General features: G+C 34.2%; 1 protein-coding gene across 1 annotated transcript in view; it reads right to left on the bottom strand.

Moving 5' to 3' along the window:
* The window catches only part of AK9 (adenylate kinase 9), a 72,272-nt gene that overhangs the window by 10,455 nt on the left and 47,608 nt on the right, over positions 1-14,209 (bottom strand). The window contains 8 exon segments of the mRNA XM_062570971.1: positions 392-538; positions 1,737-1,938; positions 2,674-2,887; positions 5,665-5,883; positions 8,149-8,352; positions 9,141-9,215; positions 11,548-11,767; positions 13,494-13,612. Of these exon segments, the coding sequence (XP_062426955.1) occupies positions 392-538; positions 1,737-1,938; positions 2,674-2,887; positions 5,665-5,883; positions 8,149-8,352; positions 9,141-9,215; positions 11,548-11,767; positions 13,494-13,612 (1,400 nt within the window).

The raw sequence follows: 14,209 nt of genomic DNA, 5'->3' as shown, positions 1-14,209 counted from the left end.
ACTGGTAACATTTCCTGATAGGCAGTCTCAGTAAAACTGCAATTAAACAACGTAGTGGGTGCACACCATTGTGCATCTGTTTCCTCAGTCCTCCAACTTGGGGATCTGGCCAGAGCTTGCTGCAGCTTCTTCCGGCCAGTATATCTCAGTTTCCAGCCTATAGAAATCAAAGCATTAAATTGTGGAGAGACTGGCACCCACATCATTTCATTGGTGGAGCTGGGAGGCCCATGGGGTATGCACCTGTGTCCAAGAGTATGGAAGCCCTCCTAGATCCACCAACTTAGATATAACAGCTTTTCAGGGTACAGCACTGAGGTATAGCACTACATAGGGAGAGAGATTACAATCTTGTGTTGGTAAAAATACTGCTTTCAGGGAGCATTACTACCTATTTGTGTTTTCCTTATCCTGTAGTGCTCTTCTGAACACTTCCTTTGCATCCATTTCCAATTCAAAGATTTTCACTGGAATTATCCTAACTGATTCCAAGAGGTTTACTTGTTTTCTTGTTAGAGGATATCCGTCAATAACAATTCTGCATACAAACAAAAACAGAAAGACAGCTTTTCTAACAGGTTTGTTCTTAATTCATCATTCACAAATGATTAATTGTGATACAAATATTCACAATATTCTCAATAGACACAAAAGTCTATGTCCATGCCATCAAGTTCAATGCTGCCCTGACTTATTAGACACAGTCTTCACTCCGAAGAATTTACGAACAAATTAAAACTTAAAAATTGTAAGTAGATGGAATAAGAAATGGTAAAGAGCAAAGGAAATACAAAACAGGGTAAAAGTTATAGTAACATAAGTGGACAGCTCTGGCTTACCACAATTGTGTAGTTTTCAGTTCTGACACATCAGTTATGCAGAAGTTTAGTTTTAACAATGGGGAATTCCCATATGAATTAGGAGAAGTAGTTTTCAAAGTGAAAAATAAAATAATTTATAGTTAATTTAGAAAAAAAAATCACAGTGGAAAAAGCATTTTTCACATATTATGCAATACTGAGGCAAAATATTCTGAAACACAATTCCAATAATTAACATGGAAGAAAAGTTCAAAGAATTCTGATCTCAAGCTCAGATAATTTTCAGAGATTGCCCTGGAATTGTCTTTTTGTGTTTAAATTCTCCTTTTTTTTTTTTTTTAGGAGAGGAGTTGAGGTTCATTAAATTGATAATGAAACAAAATGCTTTTTCAAGTTAGCCCAGTTTGACAGGTGCTGGGGACAGAGCCTAAGAAATCTCTATCCTCTAAGAAATAAGGTAGTAGTTCTGCTACTTCTTAATAATTTCACCTGTTAACAAAACCAGAGAAAAGCTGGAGTACTGAACTACCAATGTTCATTAGCAGAGAGAATCAGATCAGTTTGAGCTGGTACAAGAGTGGCTGAGAAAGAGAAAATGGCTTTTCTCAATGGATAATGAAATACTGGCTTCTGGCTGAAAAAAGGTTAACTTTCATAAAACATATTATTTGAATTTACTGGAACATATTTATCTGAAAATTGCAGAAAATTATGTTTCAGATAGCTTTTCCAGAGTAATGTGGAGACCCTATTTTACATTTCATTTTGGACAGACAGATTATTTTCTTAATGAATAATCCACTGATGTGTTTTACTGAAACAGTTTGTTTTACAGTGATAACATGAGAATCACTGCCTATGAAAGGACAGGCATACCTTGAAAAAAAGCCCTCAAAACCCCAGCAAAACTCTTACCCAGTAGTAGTACACATGTGATTCATCAGAGTCACATCAAGAGCCTGGACAGCCAGTTCGTCAGGTACAGTCAGTCCTTTATGAAGATGCCATTTTATCATAAGTGCCAATTCACTTTCTGGCTGGTCATTTAACACTAGCCGTATGGCGTCTCCCACAGTTAGGCGCAGTAATCCATACACACTTGCAAATTTCTTGGCAACTGTAAAACATTTAGACTTCAACACTCAACTTTCACATAAGCAACATCACAACCTAGTAGTCTGCTGAAGTAAGTCCTCAGTCTTAGAAACTAAGTGTTCAGCTCATACCCTGGCTCATTTCCAGTGCAGAATCTTGGTGAGTGGGTACCTAAATCTGCTTAAGGGTCTAAAGGGCACAATCCTTTAGCTTTGTGCAGCACACGTCTAATGCACTAATAGCATTCAATTCAGCAGCCATTATCAATTTTATTTGAAAATATGTTAGAAAATATGCTACCACTGCCCACAGAAGAGCTTAGCTGTTAGATCACTTACAGGTAGTAGAAAGTATGGTTATAATTTCCTCTTTAATATGAAATGACTTAAACACATCTTTTCCATTTTTAACAGCCTATCCTAACTATTAAGTTCTGGTATAAGCTGTATCTTCTCCTCTGGTTGAAGGCAGAGACTGAGGATTGAGAGAGTCATGGAGAGAGATAGAGAGAAGGAGTGGGGAGAGAGGGAAAATCCTGTTTCACAACCTAGAAATTAGGAAACAAGCTGGAGAACACAGTGTTTTTGGTTCTGGTCCTTGATCCTAGGAATATTTCTTCATTTTATGTTGCATCATATTGGTTAAAGGAAATGAGAAACAATTAGAAATTAATCAGAAATAAGCAAGAGTTATAAATAATACTAGTTCAGATTTTCTAAGTGCCATCTTCTGTCTTATAGATAACACTGGCTCCTACCTGTAGTCTTCCCAGATTTTGGAGGTCCAACAATTGCAATCTTAATTGGCATGGCTGGTTTAGGTTTTGGCTGACGGATATATTTGATGGGATTTTTCATAAATGTTTCTTTATTTTCTTTACTTGAAAAGAAATAAATATATTGTCGATGGATTACAGGATAGACTGGGTTTTCATGGCTTTGAGGCGATTTGATTATTTCTCCTTCACTTAGCTGTAGCATATACAAAATAGGAAACAGCTAATTAGGTTTGACATAGCCTCCTCTTCTTCCATCCTGCAAAAGTGGCTTCATGGGCAGGTAGATGACTATCAAATACTAGAAGCAAAGCATCAAAGAATTCTGAAATACCACCCCTCAGACATAATATCCTGTTGAGTCTGAGGAACTTGCATACATATGTAATTCTTGTACAAAAATATAAGGTAAAGCATAAAGAGAGAAAGAATATTCACTGTTTCCAGTAGGTGGTACCGTAACACTTTCTGTCCTTGAAGAGACCACAGAGAGATGCATTTTTTGTTTTTTGAATTTTTAGAGCATAACGCCATTTCTATAGAGGATAAAGAATTTTTTTTTATTCTTCTGTGCATTAAGAAACACTTATCTAGCTGACAGAAGAAGATATACTAGGAATATTGTATTCAGTAGAAGTCAAGTCAAAAAGAAGAAAGCAGAAAAGAATACCAATACTTACATTGTGGTGAAATGTAAAACTACAATAAGACAAGCCAAAAAAGCTTTGTTAAAATATAAATGCTATTGATGGAATCTTTTCAAACACATCAAGAAGCCTGCTAGAAAGCCTGTAGTGCCAAGGAATAACTGAGATGTAGGAAGAGCACTAAAGACAGAAACAATCATTGCAGAAATGCTAAATGAATTCCTTGCACCATTGTCTGCTAAGAAAGAACTTAGGGATGTCCCTGTTGCAGCCATTCTTGAAGGAACTGCCTTAAAGGGTCAACAGAAGATGTCTTAGAACAAACCAGTGAGATCTGTAGAAAAAAATTGCCGAGACCAGATGATGTTCATCTTACAGTTCTAAAGGGATTTAAAAATGAAACTGTTGAATTACTTGCTAACTGATGTGTAGTCTAGTGCTTACATTGACCTTCCTTCCACAAAACAGAAAGAGCAACCAGTTTTTAAAAAGGTCTCCAGGATGGATCCTATTAACCACAGTCCAATAATGTATACACATAAAATAATGAGTAAAAGCTAATTTTTGAACTTTTGCAGTGGGAAATCATGTCTCCTAAGTCTATTAGTGTTCTTTGAAGGAGTCAGCAAGCATACAGATAACATTATCAGGTTGTTACAGTATATAAGAGTAGGTTCTGCTGTACTGTATTATCTTGCCAGGCCCTTCTCTAATCCTTAAATTTCTATTCTTGTATCAAGCCATTTCTGACTGCTTGCCCTCAATTTATAAACTATCAAGACTCTGTTTTACGCTATATTTGGTGCTCACATTTCTCTCAGCTCATCATTATTATTCTTTGTTTATCTAATTTGTTCCATAACTACTTATATTTTTTCCTAAATTTAATCTAAAATAATTGGCATATACTTTACCTGCCCTTCTACAAAGACCCTCTGGTCTTTAATTAATTTCATCATTTCTATTATATCCTAAATACAGTCAAAATGACACTATTTCCCATTCATTATTATCATCACTTTATAATTCTCACTGTCAACACACCACTGATTTCATCTTGTGGCTTTTTAGGGCTTTCTTCTTTCATTTAACTGATTTTTTTTCTTATTTGGTAAGAGTATACATATAGCATAAATGAATGAACTGGAGATATGGAATAACAAAAATGTAGTGAAATTTAATAAGAAGAAGTGCAAGGTCTAATTCATAGGGACAAATAAAAATTTCTCTTATAAGCTGGTTCCGTAATTGGAAATGACAGAATAGAAGAAATACCTACTTGTACTAATAAATTATTAGATTATTAGATGCCAATTTGATGCAACCATTGAAAAGGCAACTGTGATCCTAAAATATTTTAAGCAGAATTTTGATTATATAAAGCCCTAACAGGATCTGATCTGTGTACTGTTCTGATTGCTAAGGTTCAAGAAAGATGAACATGATCTAGAACAGGTGAAGACACAGATCAACATGATGATTATATAAAAAGGGTTAGAAATGACTTGATTGTTTAGCATAGTAGAGTGAAAGCTGAAACACGCTTCCTTCTGGAATTTTCTTATTTTCTGTTTCCTGCTCACTGGGCTTTTTTTTTTTTTTTTTTTTTTTTTTTTTTTTTTTTTAATATGCGTGTTTCTGATTAATTCACAGTCCAACCTGCTTTTATTTCTATTATTACAAACAGAAACAAATGACATGAGCCCACTTTCTGGAATAGATATGAGTACTTTCTGACATGAACTTTCCAGATATCTAGTAAAATACTATGGAATTAGATTTATGCTCTTCAAAACCTGTAAATATTAACAACAAACAATTACTGCAATGAATTACATACATTTAACATTTGTTAATTAACTTTTTGACATTGACAGGGTTGGTGGCCACTTACTCCGCCTCTCCTTAAGTTCATTCAACTTACAAATTCAAATCCCAAATCCTTTCAGCTTATTCTCACTGCTTCTGAAAGGCTTTAAGAATTTCTGTGTTATTGTCCTATGCTTACTGGGCTGTAAGAATTAGGCATTTTTTTGTGGCTCAGTGCCACCTTTAATTATGTTGCTAATGCTGTAGCAAATTTTATTAAATGCCACTCAGTCTCTGTTTAGCTGCAACATTGAAAAGACTAACATCTGTTATTGCCAATGCTTGCCCTATTTTATATGTATTCAATGATATTGCTTTGTTTCAGTAATGTAGTTTTCATTAACTTTTACTGGCATTATTTTAAACAGTTTCATAATATTTTCTTGTTTTATGTGAAATATATTACTTAAAAGTATTACTTCTGAAACATTCTTTAGCTATTAAAAAAAAAAATTACCTTGACTGGATCCCACTGGCCAAAAGAACTTTGATATTTATATGAGAAAATTAGCATCTTATGTGCAAGTGGCAAACTTATTGGATAACATTTCTCAAAAATGCTTGCACGATTTTCCACTAGAGGATTCAGCTTCTTATATATTTGGTAGCGTACAATGTGAGGCTTTCGTCCTCCACTGATCTCGATTTGAGGTATTAACATTTTTTCAAGTTCCTCCTAGTTAATGAAAACACAATGAAATATTAGAATCATAAACATGATCAGATTTGTAACGATGAGTGACAGCAATATTTTCTATGCACTATCAAGGATTTCTTGAGTGCATTCTCAGTCATTGTAAATCAGTGAAATTTGATTTAATATGAGCTGAGACTTGGCCTTTTTGCACTTTTATGTTTAAGTTACAGTTAAGGTATATTTGACTTCAAGGAATCTGCTATGAGAAAACTAAAGATTAAGAGGTATCTCTTATAAGAAACAATCAAATATTCTTTCCCCACTCTTCACAATTTACAATGGCTTATTTAGCTACTGTCTAAAACTATTGCTGCTGTCTACTGACTTATTATTTCTCAGATGATTGAATTAAAATATAAAAATATCCTATTTTCTACTAGCTTTTTTTTTAGGTACCTAAGACTTTTACAAGAGCTACAAAATGTTAGTGTCATAATTTATTCTTTTATAAAAGACCAAGGTTCCACAACACCAAAGAGGACCAAGAATTAAAGAAACAGATAAAAATAAACAAGCCTTGAATAATGAATCAGAAGCACTAAGTTATTTGAAGATATAAAAGCAAAAATGTTCTTGAAATCAAAAAAATAAGGTAAAAATATTGAGTAAACTGTAACTGGAGGTACTAGTAACATGTAGAACTAATATGAAATTCTTTTATCTGTTACTATTCGTGTGTAATTCCTCAAGTTACATAAAATATCCATGTAGCCCCACAGTCTTGGATCTTTCCACTAGCACTCATAAGCAGAATTCAATATAATAATTTCTAAAACACTAGTCACCTCTGTTGTCATTGAGGATTATATACTTTTCGAGAGAAACAAAAATTGCCATTTTAAATGTTTGTTCCTTCTCTGGTCCAATTTTTCATGAGTTTACTAATGTAATACACTATAGACTCTCAAATGTCAGAGTGAAAAATGGAAAATGTTTGAAGAGCTATAGTATTCTATTAGCTTTAAGCTAAGACATTGTATTGCTTATTTAAAGGGTTAGAATTTTTCCTATGTCAAGGCTGTTTTCTGTTGTTTTGCCTTATCCTCAATTCTTTCTAATTCCAGTTTTCAAATCCAGGCTATACTCAGAAACTGAAATTAGCCACAGGCCTCATTCCAAACCCATAAAAATAATAAAAAAAATTAAAAATATTTGGATATATGATTATATGTATCATTCATAAAAACGTTCAGTAAAGATACAACATTTTTACTGTCACTTTTCAAAGTTGAATGTACTTTCAAGTCACCTTCCGCCAAAATTAATGGAAAGAGTAAATCTCTGGACACAAAACATTAGTTTTTTCCACATAGCTTATGCACTTTCCTCGAAGTGCAAAGAAAATTCTTGATTCACCTGACATTTAATCCACTAACTAGTAAAATAAAGTGAACCTTGACTCAATTACACTTATGGTGGAGGTGATATTCATTTTCCAAATCTTACATCTACCTCTTGCTATCTATTTCTGTAAACTTTCTTTCTAGTCATTGAAGAAAAGTTCTAAATCACATTCATTTCCTCCTAAAGTAAGATGCCTGGAGTAAGGTAAATGAATGGCACCTGTCTACTTACATAGACAGGCATTTACACTGCAGATATTTAGAGTTAGATGAGATTATCTTACAGTATATGTCACTGGGTTCAGCAACACAGATCTGGAAGTATAGCTGTACTTAAATATTTGCTCTATATTAAATGGCTTTTATTTTCTAATCTGATTTTTATACTCTGGGCTGTTTCAATTTTCTGTGCAAAATCTCACATCTGGCTGAATCCACATTCACATTTGAAATACATTAAATCCTGGTTTCTTTCACTATTTAAACACATAAAATATCCACTGATTGCAATAAGATGATGTTAATAACAGTATAAAAATTTAGGGTTGTCTAATAAAGAGTAGTGACTTAAAAATGACATATGCAAATTTGTTTATATATTTACAATCCTTAAGTTTCATTGTCAACATCAACTGGCATATTGAAAAGGAAATAAAGACCCCTGAGACTGGGTGGGTCCACCCGAATTTTTATTCATTTTTTTCCTAACAATATTGCTTGGTCTTATGAACTATATATTTTGTAAAATATATATACCTTCTCACTATAGTCTTCATCTTACATATTCATATGACTTCAGCAATAGTATCACTCAAACACTGTAACTTTGAAATATGACCACTAAAAGAAACCAAAAACTCTTCTTGCCTCATACTATAATATAAGTAATAAAATAAGGTACCTGTACACCTTGTAAATTATCTCTTTGTGAATCAAACTTTTCTGTAATTTCATTTCGTATACGTTCGAGAGCATCAGTCTCCTCCTCCTCCTCCTCTTCCTCCTCCTCTTCTTCTTCTTCTAAAAACTCTTCTTCAAGTATAGCTTCAACATCCTCATTTTCATCTGCATTTTCATCCTCATTTTCGCTGATTTCATCATATTCCTTATTTGTTAAAGTATATAAATGTAAAATATTCAGTTGTTTCATGTCTATGATACAGATTTTTTGAAGGAACACATAGTATTTCTGTCTTTCTTTTATTTAGAAAAATCATAATTCAGCAAAAATTCCTTTTTCTGGTAGCTTATCTAAAGCAAAAATCTAGTAATGTCTAGAACAGTATTTCTGAAGAAAACACAAAGATATTACATAATCCATACAGTGAAACACTGTGCCAATTCCAACAGCACTTGAAAAACTGCAATGCTACATTGCATTTTTGTTGAGAGAAGTATTTTTTACATATTTTGTATTGTAGTTTGGTGGGACTTGGTTACAAATAAGTTTGTTGGCTGAAAGCATACTTGACAACATTTCATAAACAGTCAAGTAGTCCAGCAATGCATATATAACTATGTTTTGTAATTGAGTTTGGGCAGAAATCCTGGTACAGTCCTATACAGGTTAATAATGGATTTGACAAAGTACTTAAAAGGCATACCTGACTACAATGACTAATGCTTATAGATCAGATATGCTAAACACATTTATAAGTATTTTTCTGAACTGGGGATCATATGAAGAATTCTTTTAAAATTGCTTTTAGTGTTGATGAGTCATCAGTCTCTAAAACAATGTAAACACCTCGAATTATTTTGAAAAGTAGAGGTTTCTGGCAATCTATTATATTTTTGCTATTCTAAATTGCCCTTAAAACTCTGTGACTAAAAACTCTAGAAATTCTAAAGATATAAATACAAACATTTCTATAGTAAATATTTTTAATTAACTCGTTTTCTTACCTTCTGCTTCTTTTTATTTTGTTCTGCTAAAAGTTCTGCCCTTCTTCTAGCAATCTTCAAATCCTGTTAGTGAAAAAAAAAATCTAAGAAAATAATAGTATTGCTTCTAAAAGTTCTCCTCTGAGAATTCTGAAGTGGAACTCACCTTTACTTAGTACGTAAGTTTTATCCTTTATTAGGATGAATGTATAATTCAAGCAGTAGTATGATAGAAAAGGTTTTAAAACTTTTAGATTTATTCTTCTGTACTTACAATAGGTCAAATTGGTAATTTCACTTAAAAATGGTGTTACTTCCTCTTTATAATTCTGTTCCAGTTGCTTTTAATGTTACAAAAATATTACCTGTGCAACTGAAAATTTTGCAGAGCAGATATGCCTCTGTGTACTAGGTGAATACAGGTGTAAATTTCAGCAAAACTAGGCAATTTCTGAGAATGAGATTGGGGGCAAAAAAACATGGTGATCACAGTGAAAATATTATAATCTCTGTTAGTAAGCTACAGTTTCCTATAGTTGCTGCTTGACACAGTGATCAATGAGCCTAGTATTAAATGTATGCTGTTTCCTAAGTCTTTTTAAAACTGCTCAGTTTTGACCAAATTTTAAGTATTTGTAACACATTCTTCCATACATACTCAGTAAATACATGGCAAATACACAGTGGCTAAATTCTAACCCAGAAGTAATACACAGAAGCATTCCATTGCATTCAAGGCCACTGGAGGCTGACGAGGATTCAACTGTAATTGCTGTTCTTGCACACTGTGATGCTGGTCACTTGAACTGAGATCAGAGAAGTTGAATGTGTCAACACTGCAGACAACAGTGCAATGTTAGAAACACATGTTAGTTGTAAACAAAATGTCCTGGATACCAGAGAACTTCAGGCAGAGCAGCAAGAAGCTCTGCGCAGGCTAATTTTCTTTACCCCGTGACTGATTAAACTCAGGTCTGAATGATACTGTAGCTCAGACTTACTCATTGCTTGTGTGTCCTATTGCTGGCTTCTTTCACTGGGGAAGGAGAGTCTAGAGCAGTATCCAACTGCTTTGCCTGCATTTTCCAAACCCTCCAATTTCAGTAACAAATGATACAAAGGTAACAGCACCTTCTGACTTGTTCACTGACTGACCAAAAGGATGCTATGGAAAAATATTAAATGTGTAACTAAAAACTGTTTTGCAATACTCATAAACAAAAAGATCAAATTACTGTTAGTCAGCAAATCCTGATTCTAGCTTTTCCTTACTTCTAAGTAGTGGTCTTTATGCCTTGATCAATTTATATAGCTGTTTCTTTATATTTGCTTTAAACAACAGCCTATTGTTTTTCTTTGTCATGAGGAGCCATATTTATGCCTACACCTCAGGATTCATACCATGGGTAATTGCCACCTGAGCTGTCAGAGTAACTCCTTACAGGGTTAGCTTAGTACAGCAATACAAGCTGGTCACTAGAATATACCTTTTCCATTGGGGTATCCAACTTGCATCAAGAAATATGAAATCAAAGAAATACTCATATGCTTCAAATGCATTTCCAGAGACAATCTCTGTCACATTTAGTTCATATAATTTATTGATATCATATGGGCCTTGTCCCAAACTCCCTCCTACTAACTTACTGTGCATCAGCTGCTCTATAGTAACTTATGTTCAAGCCTTTTCTGATAGTACATGTGAAGTACTTTATCTCACTTCTATAGAAAATTAGGAACTTTAACTATGTTGCATGTGCCAACTGCAAATATCCGCATAGAAGTTTCAAATTATTTCAAGGCAGCTGTTATGTGGTAACCTGTTCAGTAATAAACACGTCTTTGTTCAGCTGGGAGACTGCACAGCTGCAACACTGAGAGTGTGGCTTACTGCTCTTACACTTCTGTGCAGGGTGTCATACATAGTTGGAAACACAGGCACATACACTAAACAGTGCCTGTGAAATAAGCCTTTGGGAGATACAGATCAACTGAGCAGCACACGCTCAGGGAATCCAGGGTGAAACAGCAGTACTGTGCTCAAGCTGTGAGTCTGATGTTTTATGGCCATGTTCAGACTCTCCATCTAGTTTTCTTTTGTCTGGGACATTCCAGATGTCTGGCATTCTGCCAGACTGCCTCATGCCTGACAGCACAGATGGTTTGCTTGGGGTCCTGGGCATCTAAAAATGGTGCACAAATTAACTGCATTGGGCAGTGTTAATGTGGAAGAGGCAGAGCAGGAGAAGATCCTTAAAGTCTCTTCAGTTCCTTGGTAAATCTGGGAATGCTGGGAATGTGTGAGGCTGTGGCTCCTGGCTTCCATGACTTTCTCTGTGTGCTCCTTCCTGCACTGGAAGTTTTAGAATCTGCCTTAGTACCTGTGTTTCTGAACTAGACAGTGCAGAAAACCTACCCTTATTTTTACTTTCAGGTCTTTCATTTTCTTTTTATTTTCCTTTTTTTTATATTGTCTTTCTCTCCATTTTTTCAGACGTGGAGGAAAAAGACGGTCCAAAATGTCACTTTCTTCTACTTGAATATAAACTGCAACATCAGGGCAGAGTCCTCGCTCTGACAAATATTGGGCTTCGTCTAAAGTACGAGGGAAACCATCCAGTATAAATCCTGTGGACCTGATTCAAAAAGAAGATATTTAGCATTATACAATGTAGTTTAAAGTGCAACACAGTGAAAATGGAGTGAATTTGCAAAAATAATTTTAAATTCCCTTATTAAAATATATTTTAATAGTAAATAAAAAATATTTTCATGTGTTATCACTCTTGAGAATGCAAAAGTGATATTTCACTGTGTATTTAAATTATTGTACTAACATATATATTTATCTCTTCTGAGCTTTTAATGTGCTGAGATTAATTATTTAAAGAACTTTTTAAATCAAAATAAGTTGCATCTTCAATATTGTTTGTGTGACCATAAACATTATACTTCTCAGCCACTGCTCTCAGACCATGAGAAGATATCCCAAACATTATTTTGGAAAAGTCCATCGCAGCAAGTTTTTTGCTTGACAATTTATCTTTCAGAAATTCCTGACAATTTCTTCTCCAATACAGGATGAGAACCTTGCCACTCAGCATCATATATATCTCCTTTCCTGCAAATATTAAAAACAGGTCAGATATGTCTGTAAAGCTCTATGGCTTGCTGGCTCTTTCACTCTCACATTAGATGAATAATGTGTTAATGAGAAATTAATAATTCTATTTATTAATTTAGAACTTAGTACAAGACATTATGAAACTGTAGAAAACCAAAGGAAATCCAAGCAGTGGGAGGGGATGGAAGAACAGGTGATCCTGGATGCTATGGGAAAAAGTGGAAGGGAGGATACATATCATGAAATATATCATGATGAAGGTTGTCCTTTACTATACAGATCTTGAGGAAACAGATTTTATATAATCATTTAATATCATAACATTATGTGTAATGTTGGGTATCTTTTGTCCTCATGCATTCTTTTCCTCTAAAAATGATCTTCCTATTTTTATACAGTTAAGAGAATGTTGTCTTCCTATCTGTGGGCTGACAGGACAAAAGTTTATTGGAGGAGCTCATTTATTACTTTCAAGGCATTTCTCATATTGCTAAGGATTGCAACCTAATGGTCAAGTTTCTAGCATCTATGATCTCTATGGAAGTGAAAGGAATAGATACGACATGGAAAAAGGAATTTTACCTGCTGAAAGTATGTCTTGAAAAGCCTGAAAACAGTCTACCCTCTAAAAGTAATTCATCTGTTTTATTTATGCAAAAATATGGAATATTTTCTCAGGGCATAACAGATGTACTTTCTAATCTGAAAGGATGTCAACTGTGGTTACATAACTGGAGTAGAAATTGTGATGAATGCACAAAAGATAACTGATTCTGTATCATTTTGGAGACCATGGATATTTTGTCTTTGCTTTCCACCTAACACTTATAATATGTGGAAATCATATACTTACTGCTGGTTTCCAGTTCCCTATGTTTATTAGCTACATGAAAATATATAAAAAAAAATGTATTGACATATCTATTCCATCAGCCTACCAGAACTATATGGCTATTGCAGTAGAAGATAGGGAGGACCAACTATTCAAAGGATTTAATCTAGTTCAAGTCCACTAAGTACTCTTGTCCAACACTGTGTAGAGCATAAAAAACATTATTTTGCTTTCAGAATTTCAATCAAAACAGCATACCAAAAACTAAGAATGACAGGTAGGTCATGTTTCATAAGTACAACAGCATCTGAAATAGTGTCTGCAACAATTATTTATAACTGTGGACACAACGGATGAAATGTTTCTTAAGATTAGTTAAAGAAAGAGAGAATCTAATTGTAATTACCGGAATGGCTCTTTCCTCCACCAGTCAAGAACAATATTATCAAGTACTTCTGGAGGCAGTGCCTCATTATCCACTAGATTTGCTTTAATCACTTCTTCCTCATCAGTTAACTCTGATTCCTTGATAAAAAGAAAATCCACAAAAATGAAAAGCAGAAAGAAAGATTTGCATGACATATCTATTACTTTTTTGACTAAAGAAGGTTAAATGAAGCTATCCAGGTACCAGTTACTGTCTTAGGGTTTAATCCAGCAGAAACAAAGTAAACTCATTTGCTACATTTCACTGTACTATATTACACATAAAATAGCTGGTTGGCCTACTTTGCGGATATTTTCCCCTGCTCATGGTTGGGTAATTCCCTAGAGTTAAGATAACTTTTTATCAAGCTGAAAGGGACAAACTAGAGGCTGGCAATACGAGGAGTCACCCTCTCCACAATCAAGGATAGCCTCTCCCCTTAACTGGTATTAGTTCATCTTTTGCAAGCAATGGATGTGAAAGTGAGGCCTCAAAAGCTCAGAAAACATATTGTAGTTTCTGTAACTGCACATAAAAATATATTAAAATAAAAATATAAAGATATAAAGACTAAAAAAAATTTAACACAGCATTGCATAACAATTTAACTTTACAAAGCACAGCTTCATTGGCTATGCTTACATTACTCTTTTAAGAACAATCTCCAAAGTGTGCATGGGTACATTAGGCTCTGC

Source organism: Rhea pennata, chromosome 3 (assembly GCF_028389875.1).
Source record: "Rhea pennata isolate bPtePen1 chromosome 3, bPtePen1.pri, whole genome shotgun sequence".
Lineage (NCBI taxonomy): Eukaryota > Metazoa > Chordata > Aves > Rheiformes > Rheidae > Rhea > Rhea pennata.
The sequence above is the reverse complement of the archived record's forward strand: the minus strand, read 5'-3'. Positions and strand labels throughout refer to the sequence as shown.